Source organism: Acomys russatus, chromosome 5 (assembly GCF_903995435.1).
Source record: "Acomys russatus chromosome 5, mAcoRus1.1, whole genome shotgun sequence".
NCBI lineage: Eukaryota > Metazoa > Chordata > Mammalia > Rodentia > Muridae > Acomys > Acomys russatus.
Window position 1 is genome coordinate 8,445,271 of NC_067141.1, and position 15,671 is coordinate 8,460,941.

A 15,671-nucleotide genomic window follows, 5' to 3' on the forward strand; every position below is an offset into this window, starting at 1 on the left:
TGGATGAAGACTGGAAATCAAGTCCTCAGAACTCACGTGACACTTGTGTGGTGGTGGACCTGTGTCATCCCCAGGGGGCCTTGGTCGAGATGGAATTAGAGACAGGAGAATCCACAAGAGCCGGGGGACCAGCTTGTCTTCTGACCTCCATATCCACTCACACATATGTGACCGTGGACACGCTCGAATGCGCATGCGCGCTCGCACAAACACCCCCCCACACACACCACAAACTGTTAACACTCATCTTCGTGTACAGTTTGTGTTTCTTGGGAAAAAAGCCTTTGTAGAGAATTCCCTACAACGCTGTTTAGTCAGTCAAAGTGATTCAGGGGAAAGAAAAGGATTACCAATCAGTTCTCCCAAGATGTCAGGAGAGGTGGGATTGCCCACAGTCACAGCTAGAGAGCAAAGCATTTCTGTGAAGGATTATGGGTGTCCCTGTTGTCCCACTGAACTGATGAGAATCTGTTACCTATTAGGTAAGAAGCTACTGTTCTCCGAGTGTGGTGTCAAGCTTAAAATCTTAGCACTCAGGAGACTGGGGCAAAGGATTGTCATGAGTTCACAGTGACTTCCAGAGTAAGCCCCGGAGTCTGAGTTAGTAGGTTGTTCAGTGGAGTCAAAAGATCCAGGTTTTGTTGTTGTTGTTTTTTATGTTCTTTCTCTAGGACACAACACTCAGGATGGCCCTCTGCCACTTCCACAGCCCTACCCTTGTACGGGAACAGTTCACCCCTTCCCCTAAACTGCAGCTCAAGTTGCATAGGTGGTTTTTTTATTTTTCATTTTTTGCTCTAATCGTTTTAGAATACAGACCACATCCCCAGAAATAGCTGCACATGTTGCTGAGGAAGAGCATGTGTATCACCCAGGTCAGAGTTATTCCTCCTGGTTTTGCTGTTTTGACTCTTTGGGAGAGGTTTCACTCTGTAGCTCAGGCTCACTTTGAACTCGTGGCTCCCTGAAGCACTGGGATTACAGTTGTAAGTAGTTTTTGGTTTGAGACTGGATGTATACCACGCTGGCTTTGAATTCCCAATGCTCCTGGGATTGATTACCAAAGGAACTGCCACGCGCAGCTCAGGCTGTTCGTTGCTTCTTGCTCTATTACTCTGAACTGAGGGAGAGAGTTAATATTGGCAAACCAGTGGCCACTGCAATTACAGCCAGCACAAATATTAACCCCTCTACAGTGGGGCCCAGCCGGAAGGTTGAAGTCTGCCATTTCTGGGTAGCCTCTGAGCTTGGCACTTGAACTGGAGAGATGGCGCTGAGTTCAATTCCCAGCAACCACTTAGCAGCTCACAACCATTTATAATATGGTCTGATGCCCTCTTCTGGCCTGCGGGTGTACTTGCAGGCAGAGCACTGAATACACAATAAATAAATCTTTAAAAAACAAAACAAAAAACAAAAACAATGGACTCCCTTTCTTAGTGGGGTCCCCTCTTTGCCTCATGGGGGACCCTAGATCCCCTGTGGAGCATCACATAGCTCTCTGGGAAGATTATAGGCCTGGCCCTTTCCTGATAAGAAACCTGCTCAGCAAGTACCTGGGGATTCCTGGCGATACCCACCTTATGCTAATAAAATGTCTCAGTGTCTTGGCTTTCAGTCAATGATTTTGAACTATACCCAGAGAGTCTTCCCCACCCTTAGGATAATTAAGTGCTGCTCTCCCCTCTTATGATAGGGCTGTTTTGTTGCATGTAGTGTCCCTGGTACCTCTAGCCCCATCGAATCAGACACATTTGCCCTCAGACCCCTCCCTGCTGCCTAACATTTATAAATCAAATTGATGAATAAAGGTACTTGCTTGCTCTCTCACTCCATTCCTTCACCAGGATCTTCTGAGACTCATCTATTCAGGGGAAGAAGCATCCCTAAACACCCTGGGGCTTACTTAACTACTGCTGGTGAGGCAGTGATGGCAGAGCTGATGCCCACTCCATGGCCTCGGGATCAGTGTTGACCACCAGTGGAGCACCTGCCGGGCTTGCGTCTCACTGGACTGGCCTTGCCACCAGTTTGGGGTGTCACCATGTGGGGGCTAGGAACCAAACCTAGGTCTTCGGCAAGTGCTTGTACCACTGAGCCATCTCTCTAGCAGCAGCCCAGGCTAGTGCTGGCCTCTTGGCTTAGCTTCTTCGGTGCTGTGATTGCAAGCTTGTATTTCATGCCCACCCACTTTTCTATTACTGATGTGACAAACTATCACACTTAGAGGCTCACAGCCCACATTTCATTCTTTCACAATTCTGGAGGTGAGAAATCCAAAGTCAGTGTCACACTCAGCAAGCAAAAGTGTGTGCAGACCTGCTTCCTGCTGGAGGCTCAGAGGGAGAGCTTCTTCCCTTCTCAGGGCTGATAGTTGCCCGTGTTCGGACCCATGCTCCACCTAAGGGTACATCAGCCCGTCACCACCACTTTCTCTAGCAGGAACTTCTGTGTCCCTCATCATATAAATGCCTTTGTGGGGCCAGGTGTTGGTGGTGACTGCCTTTCGTCCCAGCACTTGGAGGGAGAGGCAGGTGGCTGAGTTCAAGGCCAGCCTGGTCTACAGAGTGAGTTCCAGGACAGCCAGGGCTACACAGGGAAACCCTGTCTCAAACAAACAAAAATAACTACATGTCTTTGTGATTGCCTAGGACACACCCAGACACGGAGCTACACGCCCAGCTTGTCTTCTGTTGCACAGGCCCACAGAGGACAGGCAGTTGTGCTGCAGGACAGACTCCTCAACTGAGTCTGTAAATTAATACCCTTCCAAGGCTTGTGCCATATGAATTACTGTTAGCTGATTTTAGTGCTTAGGGTATGAATACAAGTGGGTGGGGTGGGGTGGGGGAGGAAAGCCATACTATTCCACGTTTAACTCAATTTAGCAATTTATTCACAAAATATTTATTGGGCAGGATTTATGTTGCAGACATGATTGTAGGTGCCTGGGGAAGAGAAATAGATATAAACCCAGGGTCTCTGTTTTTCTACACGGTATCTGTTAGTGGAGAAGTCAAGGGAATAAATCATTTAGAGGCAGGCGGATGGATCGCTGTGAGTTCGAGGCCAGCCTGGTCTACAAAGGGAGTCTAGGACAGCCAAGGCTACACAGAGAAACCCTATCTCGAAAAACCAAAACCAAACCAAAACAAAACAAAAACTAGGAGATAGCTCTCCTAGTAAGGCCTCACAAGAAAAATTTTAGGAAAAACAACAAAACAACGTACAAAAGGCTGGTACTGAGACCCTGAGGCACAACAGAGCCACAGAAGATTATTTTCTGTCAAGAAATGTAAGAAAATTCCCCAAGGTGGAGGTTTTTGTTTGTTTGTTTGTTTTTGCGTGCGTGTGTGTGTGTGTGTGTGTGTGTGTGTGTGTATGTTTTGAGAGACTGTCTCTCATGTTGTAGCCCCAGCTGACCTGGAACTCACTATGTAGACCAGGCTGACCTCAAATTCAGAGATCTGATCCTTACCTCTGCCTCACAAGTGCTGGGATTAAAGACAGGTGCTGTCACACTCAGCTCCTAGGTGGATTTCAAAAATATTTTAAAGGATTGTTTATTTTTATTTACTTATATGTATGTATGTTGAACCCCACACGTGCTGGGTGAGCACACTTCCCCTAAAGTACATCTCAGCCTTTTAGCTGCACTTGTCCAGGACTGGGTAATCATGCTGTAGGCAGACTATACCCACAGTGGAATTGGCATCTAATTTTGATGGTTGATAAAATTTGGGACTTTAGTTTTTTGTTTTTGTTTGGTTTGTTTGTTTGTTTTGGTTCTTGTGTTTTTTGTTTTTGTTTTTGTTTTTTGAGACAGGGCTTCTCTGTGTAGCCTTGGCTGTCCTAGACTCACTTTGTAAACCAGGCTGGCCTAGAACTCAGAGAGATCCGCCTGCCTCTGCCTCCCAAGTGCTGGGATTAAAGGCGTGTGCCACCACTACCCAGCAAATTTGGGACTTTAGAATATGAAACTTTTTGGCCTGGAGAGATGGCTCAGAGGTTAGGAGCACTGTCTGCTCTTCCAGAGGTCCTGAGTTCAGTTCCCAGCAACCATATGGTAGCTCGCAACCATCCATAATGTGACCTAATGCCCTCTGCTGGCCTGCGGGTGTACATGTAGGCAGAGCACTGTATATATAATAAATAAATAAATCTTAAAAAAAAAAAAAAAAAAAAAAATATATATATATATATATATATATATATATATATATATATATATATGCTGAGTGTGGTGGCACACGCCTTTAATCCCAGCACTTGGGAGGCAGAGGCAGGCGGATCGCTGTGAGTTCAAGGCCAGCCTGGTCTACAAAGTGAGTCCAGGACAGCCAAGGCTACACAGAGAAAAAAATAATAAGGCGGTAGTTCTGTTGAGTGTGGTGAGACACGCCGCAATCCCAGCACTCCTGAGGCAGAGGCAGGCGGATCTCTGTGACTGTGAGGCTCTGCTGGTCTACATAATAAGCTCCCAGTCAGCCAGTGCTGTATAGTGAGACCTTATCTAAAACAAAATAGAAAAACAAAACCGGGGCATGAAGAGATGGTGCATAGGTTAAGAGCACTGTCTGCTCTTCCAGAGGCCCTGAGTTTAATTCCCAGCAACCACATGGTGGCTCACAACCATCTGTAATGTGGTCTGATGCCATCTTCTGGCCTGCAGGCGTATTTGCAGGCAGAGCACTGTATAAATAGCAAATAAACCTTTAACACACACACACACACACAAAACCAACAATAAATACAAAACACAAATTAAGAAAATTATAAGACAGAAGCCGGGCGGTGATGGCATTCGCCTTTAATCCCAGCACTGGGGAGGCAGAGGCAGGTGGATCACTGTGAGTTCAAGGCCAGCCCGGTCTACAAAGTGAGTCCAGGACAGCCAAGGCTACTCAAAGAAACCCTGTCTCGAAAAAACAAAAAAACAAAACAAAACAAAATAAACAAACAAAAAACCCCAAAACCAAACCGAAACAACAACAAAAACAAGTTAGCAAGCATATTAGAGCCTTGAGATGTCGCTTAGTTGGTAGACTGCTTATGTAGCATGCACAAAGGCCCATGTTTCATGCTAAGCACCAGAGAAACCAGGTATGCTGGTTACAGGCCTGTAATGCCAACACTCAGAAGGTGGAGGCAGGAGGATTAGAAGTTCAAGGTTATCCTTGGCTATGTACTGAATTCCAAGCCAACCTTGACTCCCATGAAACTTCTTAAAAAAAAAAAAAAAGAAAGCTTAACATAACGGGAGTGAAAGGTAACTTCCCTTTTGCATCACAAGACTGAATTTCTAGTCCTTAACAAGGAACAATACAAAAATGAAATAAATAAAACTATTCACTTAAGCCTGACACAGTGGCTTGCCTGTAATTCCGGATAAATTCCGAGGCTAGCCATGGCTACACAGTGACTCTGAGGCCAGCTGAGACTCTATGAGACCCTGTCCCAAAACAAAGTAAATGTCACAAAGGAAAAATGAGAACAATTCATTTGTAATAGCAACAAAAAACACTAATCTGATATAAATTTAACAACAGAAGTATAAGATTTATAGATAAACCAGGCGTGGTGGCCCATGCCTTTAATCCCAGCACTCAAGGAGGCAGAGGCAGGAGGCAGAGGCAGGAGGCAGAGGCAGGAGGATCACTGTGAGTTTGAGGTCAGCCTGATCTACAAAGTGAGTCCACCTTAGCCAGGGCTAATACAGAGAAACCCTGTCTGGAAAAACCAAAACCAAAACAAACTAAACCAAAACAAAAACTACAAATAAAATTAATATGGAACTGTAAGAGCAGAGAAAAATATCTTGAACTAAAACAAATTGGGAGAAAAAAAATAATCAAGTTGGAAGCTTCATAGGCTCTGATGTGAAGTTCCTTCAAAACTACACTCATGAGGGCGAGCTAGAGAATAGCTCGGTGGTTAAAAGCAGTTGCTGCTCTTGTAGAGGTCCAGGGTTCGGTTCCCAGCACCTACATGGTGACTCACAACCATCCATAACTTCAGTTCTAAGGGCTCCAATACTCACTTCTGCAATCAAAGTACATAGAAATGAATACATTTCTTTAATCCTATAGTAATCAAGATAGCGTGGTGTTGGCATAACTGCAGACATGAGGCTGAAGGTGTGGCAGGCGCAGAGCACTGCCTAGAACGTGGCAAGCCCTGGGTTCGATTCCCCAGCTAGAAACCAAACAAACCCCTTATATTGACAGTTAGTTTATTTCTTTTAAAGAAGGCCAAGACAATGAAATGGACAAAGAATGGTCTTTTCAACAGCTGCGTCTGGAACAATTGAAAATCCATAGGCGAAAGAATAAAATTGAACCTGTCTCAAACCATGCGCAGAAACGAACTCAAAACGAGCCAAGTATCTAAAGTCTAAGGGCTTCTAGCTATAAGAACACACATAGCTGAAAAATACATTTATGGCAGCAGGAAAAATGGTTCAGTTCCTCGGAACACTTGCTGTCATATCAGGTGGCTCACAATTGCTAACAACTCCAGCTCCAGGGACGCGTCACCCTATGTGATCGCTGCGCTGACATGCACACAACCCCCACACAAACATATGACCAAAAACTAAAAACAGCAAGTTTGTAAACTGTAAACTTGATGACTGTTTTAATTATGTGTTCGTGTGTGTGTGTGTGTGCGTGTGTTTGTGTGTGCGTGTGTTTGTGTGTGTGTGCAGGCGCACACGCGCATTTGCCCAGAGGCGCATGGAAGGTCACGAGGACAGCTTTCCGCTGTCAGTTCTCTCCTTCTACCATGTAGGTTACGGTGATGGAGCTCAGGTCATCAGCTTTGGTGGCAGGCACCTTTCCTCAGTGAGTCATCTCACTGTCCAACCTGCCTCTGCCTCCCAAGTACTGGGATTAAAGACTCGTGCCCCTGCCCCACCACTGCATGTAACTTTTGTTTTTTTACAATACCAGAGTCCTCATTAACAGCTAAGCAAATGCTCTACCACTGAACTACATACGCTCTCAACTTGAAAGACGTCCCTTCATTTTATTTTATTTATTTCTTTATTATTATGTATACAATGCTCTGCCTGCATGTGTACCTGCTGGCCAGAAGAGTCTCAGATCACATTATAGATGGTTGTGAGCCACCTTGAGGTGGCTGGGAATTGAACTCAGGACCTCCGTAAGAGCAGACAGTGCTCTTAACCGCTGAGCCATCTCTCCAGCCCCCCCGTCCCTTCTTTTTAAACAATTAGGGGTGTGTGTATGTGGGCCACATTACTTGTAACATTTTTTTTTTTTTTGAGACAGGGTTTCTCTGTGTAGCCTTGGCTGTCCTGGACTCACTCTGTAGACCACCAGGCTGGTCTCGAACTCACAGAGATCCTCCTGCCTCTTGAGTGTCAGGATTAAAGGCGTTCACTACCACGCTCCACTCAGAGGACAACTTTTTTTTTTTTGGTTTTTCGAGACAAGAGTTTCTTTGTGTAGCCTTGGCTGTCCTGGACTCACTCTGTAGACCAGGCTGGCCTCGAACTCAACAGCGATCCGCCTGCCTCTGCCTCCCAAGTGCTGGGATTAAAGGTGTGTGCCACCACTGCCCAGCAAAGGACAACTTCTAAGAATCAGTTCTCTCCTTCCATCAGCAGGTCCCAGGTATCGAACTTGGGTTGTCAAGCTTAGTGTTAAGTACATTTTACTGGTTGAGCCATCTTATCAACCCAAAAGTCTTCCTTCCAGGACTAGTTTCTGAGACTCTGGGCATGCCCCTGCTATCTCAGCCACTGAGATGTCTGCTTTTTTTTTCCCCCCCTGGTTTGTCATTCCTGAACTATAGCTGCTTGCTACAGTGTCCCCAGGACTAGCACTGGGCCTGGAGAAGAAATGCACCCCAGGTTCTTCCTGGCATTGCCAATTTGGTAGTCCTCAAGTCTTGCGACAAGAGCACAGAATCCCAGTATGGTGATGGATGGTTGCAATCCAAAAAAAATCCAAAAACAAGGAAGCGGAGCCAGGAAGATCAAGTGCAAGGCCAGCCTGGGATAACAGGGAGAAACTGGATTTAAAAAAAAGAAAGAAAAGACTGTCTATAACAAAACTCAAAAAGCAGGGAAAAGCAAACAAAGAGCTTAGGAGGTACTTTCCTTGGCCTCTAGCTTTGCTTTAGCTACAAAGGGAAAGGGAGAAGCTACTGGCTACAATGCAGCCCTTGCTGTTCAGTAGCCTGCTAGGCAGGCCGGGTGGCTCAGCAGGCAAAAGTGCCTGCTGCCAAGGCTGAGGACCCGAGTTCCATCCCTAGCTCCCAAATGACAGAAAAAAAACCTGACTCTACCAGGTTATTTTCCGCCCTCCATATGTGCACCATGGCACACATGTGTGCACACACAAAATAAGCATAAAGTGTTAAAAAAATAAGTATCCCATGAAAATCTGACAATATGTACCTTGGCCCTAAAGAACAGCATACTGACCGCTGCTGCCCTGTCCTGTTCCAAAATTCTATTTGTAAATTTTATCCTCACCTTGTGTTTTTTTCTTCTTTTTTAGTTTCTTTGAGGCCGGGTTTCTCTGTGTAACAGCCCCCCTCCCTTTATTTACTGTTTTGTTTTTTGAGACACATTTCTCTTTTCACTTTAGACTCCCCCAGATCTGCCATGTAGCCAAGGCTAGCTTTCAACTCTTGATCTTCTGCTTCCAACTTCCAAGTGCTGGGATGATGGGCCGATGGTGCTAGGCCTGGCTAACACATTTTCTGGGCTTCTTCCTTGTGTATTCATACATGAATGTATGCCCATGTGATGTGAAGATAAAATTCACAGCTTCATCTAGACAGTTTTCCAAGGAAAACCATGAAGTAGTCTATCTTTTCCCCAGTGATGTGAAAAATCACATCTGTCATTAAAAAAAATTCACAGCTGGGGGGTGGTGGCACACTCTTTTAATCCCAGAACTCAGGAGGCAGAGGCAGGTGGATCTCTGTGAGTTCTCTAAGGCTAGCCTGGTCTACAGAGAGTGTTCCAGGACAGCCAGGGCTATAAGGAGAAACCCTGTCTCAAAAAACCAAAACCAAACCAAACCAACCAAACAAACAAAAACCCTCAAATAAACAAATAGAAAAGTTGGTAGTAGCTCTAGCAGTTTAAACGCTGAATGAAAATATCATAAGATAAAGGCCAGTCTGGGTCACAGCAATACTGTCTCAAAAAAACTCTAAACAACAACAACAACAACAACAAAATACAGGAATAAATGATAAATACAATGTATTCAGCTTGGTAGGATAAGCCTATCTCAGTTGCTCAGCAGGCTGACACCAAAGGATCAAAGGTTCCAAGTCTGCTAGGTGGTGACAGCAGCAGGAGTCTTTAATCCCAGCACTAGGAAGGCAAAGACAGGTGGATTTATGAGTTCAAGGCCAGCCTGGTCTGCAGCGTGAGTTCTAGGATAGCCAGAATACACAGAGAAACCCTGTCTTGAAAAACTGGGGAGCATGTGTGTGTGATATTCCAAGTCTATCTGGGCTAGAGGAGTCAAGCCGAGTCTTGTGACCTTTGTGAGTCAATGTCTCAACATAAAAATAAAATAAAATAAAATAAAGGGCTCATGCTAAGGTGTCTGCCCAGCATGTTTATGGCTCTTGGTTCAATCCTCAGTACTACAAAACTTAAAAATAATAAGCGATAGTAAGTTGAGAGATACACGCATGGCTGTTTCTGGGCCCTCTCTTTCCCTCTGCTGGTTGACTTTTTAGTTTTTATACCAATCACGTTTGTTTATTTTTTGGTTTTTCAAGACAGGGTGTCTCTGTGTAGCCCTAGCTGTCCTGGAATTCTTTCTGTAGACCAGGCTGGCCTCAAACTCAGAGATCTGCCTGCCTCTGCCTCGTGAGTGCTGGGATTTAAGGTGTGCGCCTTCTGTATTTTTATTCTAGTACATTGATTTTTAGCATGTCAAAGACATCACTTTTTTTTTTTTTTTTAAAGTTATCATGGGCTGGGGTTGTAGCTCAGCAGTAGAGCAAATGCTTAATATATGTGAGGTCCTAGGTTCAATATCCAACACCAAAAAATAAGTGAAAACTAGAAATATAGATGTCCCATATGAGCTTTAGATTTTGAGATTGAGTTAAAAAGTCCTTTGGGCTCTTCCTATACACCATAATGAAGTTCTGGTGGATGCTTTCAAAACCATCAATAGTGCCAAACAGAGGCGAACATCAGGCCATGTGCCCAAGTCATTTTCCATGTCTAGCTTTGATGGTGACATATGTCCACACTTACGGTCACAGCCCTGGAAGACTGCCATCAACTTCACAGGCCAGCAACAGTGTGTGCAATGACCAGACCCAGGGCTGACCCAAACCTCGTAAATCTGGGAAACGGTGAATAATCTGTTCCCATCCCAAGTTTGGTTTCACAGCACTGACAACCAGCTGACATCATGAAGTACAAAGAAACAGTAGCAAGCACGGAGAAGGAAGTGCTGGTTGTTCACCCTACAGCAGAGACAGCATATACCTGGGAGCTACAGCCCAAGTACCAGGTAGAGGGCAGCCTGGGCTACACTGTGAATTTAATGCAAAAGCAATGAATTTAAAGATTAGACTAGGAGCCGGGCATGGTGGCGAACACCTGTAATCCCAGCACTCAGGAGGCAGAGGCAGGTGGATTGCTGTGAGTTCGAGGCCAGCCTGGTCTACAAAGTGAGTCCACGACAGCCAAGGCTACACACACACATTCACACACACACACACACACACACTCACACACACAATTAGACTAGGAAAGTCACCTTTCCCCTCCTAGTGTTGTAGATGGAACCCAGGACCTCACACAAGGTGTCTCACCACCAAGATAAATCTTGGCCATCAGCTGTGTGGGCCTCCTATGGCTCTGCTTACCTCCCCATGTTGACCCAGCTGGCTTTGAACTCAGCCCGCCTTGCTCTGCCTCCCGAGGGCTGGATAATCTATTAATATCTTTTTAGTAACAGCGCGGTCCGTTCAGGCCTAGTAAGCCCCCACTGCTCAGGCCATATGTGAGATTTCTTCATACAGCTTTGGCTCTTTTCTGAGACAGGGTTTCCCTGGGTAACCCTGGTTGTCCTGGGACTCCTTTTTTATAGAACACGCTGGCCTTGAATTCAGAGATCCGTCTGCCTCTGCTGCCTGAGTGCTGGGGCTAATAGCATGTGCCACCAAACAGTAAGGACTTTTTTTAGTGAGGCTAAATTTTTTTTTTTGAGGGGGGGGGTGTTTCGAGACAGGGTCTCTCTGTGTTAGCCTTGGCTGTCCTAGACTCCCTTTGTAGACCAGGCTAGCCTTGAATTCACAGTGATCCACCTGCCTCTGCCTCCCACGTGCTGGGATTAAAGGCATGCACCACCACGCCCGCCAAGGTTGATTCTTTGTAGTTCGTGGGTTTTAATGTGGAGAGGAATATTTTCCTCCAGGTATGCTTCCTAATTTGTTACTGTGATAAACAGAAAAGATCAAGTTTTTTTTTTTTTTTAAGCTGTCTCATATCTGAGGGGAGAACTTTTTTTTTTTTTTTTTTTGGTTTTTCGAGACAGGGTTTCTCTATATAGCCTTGGCTGTCCTGGACTTGCTTTGTAGACCAGGCTGGCCTCGAACTCACAGCGATCCACCTGCCTCTGCCTCCTGAGTGCTGGGATTAAAGGCGTGCGCCACCACGCCCGGCTACTTTTTAATACATCTTTAATCACCAAGAATTCTCAGAGGCAGACACCTTCTTGTCCTGACTCGGCCATGGAAGCTCTTTCATAAGACAACTCAAAACATACTTTGGCAGTCAATGCATTTCAAGACCCTTCTGGGGCCAGGTGTGGTGATAAGCACTGGCAATCCTAGTACTCGGGAGGCTGAGACAGGAGGGTTGAGTTCAAGGTGAGCCTGGCCTACACACTGAGTTCTGTATCAGGCTAAGCTGTGAGATCCTGTCACAAAACAAACCATGACCAAGACCCTTCTAGTGTGTATTTGTCCGGGATCTCCACTCAAGTTTAACTCAACCAATGCTTTAATAAGTGTAACTCAAAGCCAATGCTTTAATAAGTTTCTCTCACAAGTGCTGCCAGCCTCCATGTCCCCAGCTTAGTGGACTGAGAGATGAGCTAGCTGCCCTCAGGCAGGGATCTGGAGACCAGGGATGGGCGGATGGGCACGGGCCTTCTGAAGTGCGGCGGGGGGGGGGGGGGGGGGGGGGGGGGGGGGGGGCAGGGGGGGGAGCGAGCTATAAGCTTCAAGCTGACCCTTCTTCTGGCATTCCTAGCAAAGCCACTAGGGGCTCCAGGGGAATGGGGGTCCCGATGGGCACAGGGTGGGTGCGTTCATGTTTGCGCAGGTCACTGGCACTCAAGAAAGCTTTGGGGCACTGGGGACAGGAGTAGGGGCGTACAGAGCTGTGGGTGCGACTATGCTTACGAAGGCCAGCCCTGTCTGAGAAGCTCTTACCACACTGGGTGCAGGGAAAGGGCCGGAGCTCCGGGTGGGAGCGCTCATGCCTGCGCAGCAACGTCAATGTGGAGAAAGTTTCTTTGCACTCGCGACACACAAACTGTGGGGGCTTCTCATCAGTCTCCTCGCCCCCCACCTCGCCTGCATCTCCCAGGGTACCAGGAGCCTCCCCGGCATCCTGGCACTCCACGTGCTCCACAGTCATGCCCACCACTTGCCACTGTGTAGCTACTACACCACCAGACTCGGGCGGTAACCCTAGCAGACCTGCTGGAGGGTCCCCTAGCCCTGCACCTGGCACGGGGGCGGACGAGCCCTCACCCACAACGCCTACAGGCAGTGCCAGTCCCAGGACCAGCTCCTGCTGGGGGGCGGCTCCTGTAGTCTCGTTGCTTCTATGGGTCCGCTCATGCTTCCTGAGGCTGGATAACACCACGAAGGATTTCCCGCAGGCGTTACAGTGGAAAGGACGCTCGCCGGAGTGCATGCGGCTGTGCTTCGTGAGGCTAGCTCGCTCGGCGAAGGCTCGCCCACACTCTTCACAGCGGAACGGCCGCTGTCCCGAGTGCACCAACGCGTGCCGCTTGAGGTCCCAGGAAGCTACGAAAGTCTTGTCGCACTGCAGGCACTTGAAGGGCCGGTCGCCCGTGTGCACTCGCCGATGCATGGCCAGGTCGGCTGGCTGCCGGAAGTCCTTGCCGCACTTTTCGCAGCGGTAAGGCTTCACACCCTCGTGTGCCCGCTGGTGGCGGCGGAAGCTCGAGGGATCAGAGAACATGCGGCCACAGCGCGGGCACAGGAAGGGCTTCTCGCCCGAGTGCGTGCGCTCATGGCTTTGGTAAGAGCTGAGCTGTGTGAAGCCCTTACCGCAAGCGGGGCAGCGATAGGGTTTCTGGGCTGCATGGATACGCTGGTGGCACGTGAGGGAAGAGGATCGAGAGAAGCTTTTACCACACTCAGAGCAGAGGAAGGGGCGCTCACCCGTGTGGGACCTGTGGAGCAACAGGGGCCTGGTTAGACGGCAAGAGACTCAACTCTGCAGTAAAAATATAGAGCCGAGCCGGGCGTGGTAGCGCACGCCTTTAATCCCAGCACTCGGGAGGCAGACAGATCGCTGTGAGTTCGAGACCAGCCTGGTCTACAAAGTGAGTCCGGGATGGCCAAGGCTACACAGAGAACCCCTGTCTCGAAAAACAAAAACAAACAAACAAACAAACAAAATATATATAGAGAAAGAGCCATCTTTCCTACGACCCACCCACATGTCCCTCCTTCAAGGCTGACTGCAAACACTGGACCCCTTTCCAGCTGCGGTGGAATCGAGGCCAGCAAGACCCCTCTGGCTCTCAGGTTTCCGTGTCTAGGCACTTCGCTCTCAGCCACCCAGCCACCTGCCCAACCAGACCCAGCCCCCCTTTTCCCACTGGCGCAGTCTATTACGACACTAGTTCCCACTTGTTTCCCTGTTTCCGGGGCTCTCACCGCTCATGGTTGCGTAAGTCCTTGAGCTCGGCGTAGGCCTTGCCGCAGCGCTCGCAGCTGTAGGGGCGCAGGCCGGCGTGTGTGCGCCGATGCTTGCGGAACACCGAAGGGTCAGCAAAGCTCTTGCCGCAGTCCGTACAGGCATAGGGCCGCTCGCCCGTGTGCCCACGTTGGTGGATCTTGAGTTTCGAGAGCGTACCATAAGCCTTCGGGCAGTGTGTGCATCGGAAGGGCAGCTCACCAGCGTGCGAAGCCAGGTGCACACGCAGGCACACTGGCTGCATGAAGCGGCGGCCACACTCGGGGCACGGGAAGGGCTTCTCACCCGTGTGGCTGCGCCCATGGCTGCGTAGCTCAGGAGCTGTCTTGTAGGCCTTGGGGCACAGTGGGCAGGCATAGGGCCGGGGCTTGGCTACAGACCCGGCTACCTTTTCTCCACTGGCTTCCTCAGCCTTGGGCTCCGTGTCCACCTTTGGCTGGACCTCATTCACCTCCTCTTTGCAGTCGGTAGGTGTGTGCGTAGCGGCGTGGCGGGCTGCCCTGGGAGCGTTTGGGAACGTCTTGGTACAGAACAGGCACTTGTAACGGCGGCCAGAGCGCTTGTAGCAGGGGCCTGGGGACCTGGCCTCCGCAGCCTCCACTTCCATGGCCTTGGTGGGTGGGGCCTTCTCTGCAAGAGAAGAAAAACTAGAGCAACGCCACCCCTATGCTTTCCTCAAGACGTCCTTCTTCACCAGAAGCCCGATCACCATCTCAGAGGTGACCCTATCTTTAAGAAAAAAGTTTTTGTGTATGAAAGCCGGCTGGCACCACGCCTGCTGCCCAGGAAGGCTGTCCAAGTCCCTGGAACTGGAGTTGCAGATGGCTGTGAGCTACTGTATGGAACCAAACCTGAACAGTCTGCAGAGCAGCTAGTGCTCTTAAGCACCGAGCATCTCCCAGCCCCAAGGTAACTGGACCACTCGCCTACTTCCCACCCGGGCTCCTCAGCACACACAGGGCCACTGCATCCTTCCTGCTAATGGTCGCCAAGCCTCCCGAGATCTGTTCACTGCGGGTGAGTGAAGGACCAGAACCACAGAAGCGGCAGCTACACTCTGCCCTTTAACTTGTTTCCTTGACCCGCTGGCATTCCTAGAGTGCCTAGGGTCCGTTACTCTCCCACTCTTTCTTTCTCGGTTCTGACCAGGGCCTTAAGATTTCCAAACGCTTGGGGAAGACAGACCTGGGTCCTGGCAAAGCAGGAGCCAACGTTTCGACCGGGTGGTTGGCAATGCTTGGAGGTTAGGGTCTGGAGTATGTTTACTACTCTCCCCCTGGTTGGTCAGTTCTTGGAGGAGCAACTGTTTGGAGAATTCTAACCATGCATAGTATAAGGCACACCACCCCAGATAGGAATTTTGGTCCACCCTCTGCGCTGAAGTCCATTTTAGTCCCTGCTCCAAAACTCTGGTAATGGCACCTCAAGCACTCTCAAAGGCAGTGTGACTTACTGCTGCTGGCAGTCAAGGCCTCTTTCTCAGTCACAACTGATGTGTCTGAGCTATGGAGGCCTCCTGGGATACTAGCTCCCTCCTTTCTGGCCAAGAGCCCAGACAACATCTACACAGCTGCTCCCAGGATCATAGTTGGGAAAAAATAGGATTAACAGCTGCATCTGCCTTAACACCCGCTCATCCTCCCAGAGGGATGAAGGGAAGAGGATTAGGGCAGATCCTCTTAAGAGGAGCTTA

At 48.6% G+C, this 15,671-nt stretch overlaps 1 protein-coding gene across 1 annotated transcript; it reads right to left on the reverse strand.

Annotated features, from left to right (window-relative positions):
* Window positions 1-12,241: 12,241 nt before the first annotated feature.
* Window positions 12,242-14,595, reverse strand: Znf668 (zinc finger protein 668). The gene is made up of 2 exons (XM_051145363.1): window positions 13,939-14,595; window positions 12,242-13,448 (listed from the first exon to the last, which is right to left on the reverse strand). The coding sequence occupies exons 1-2, from the start codon at window positions 14,583-14,585 to the stop codon at window positions 12,242-12,244; spliced, it is 1,854 nt and encodes a 617-aa protein (XP_051001320.1). The 5' UTR covers window positions 14,586-14,595.
* Window positions 14,596-15,671: the final 1,076 nt, after the last annotated feature.

What these genes read in the sequence shown, in the direction of transcription:
- Znf668 (XM_051145363.1), bottom strand. Translation starts at nt 14,585, where the DNA reads ATGGAAGTGGAGGCTGCGGAGGCCAGGTCCCCAGGCCCCTGCTACAAG. An exon ending in GACTTACGCAACCATGAGCG is followed by an intron (nt 13,449 to 13,938) that starts GTGAGAGCCCCG and finishes GTTGCTCCACAG; the next exon opens with GTCCCACACGGGTGAGCGCC.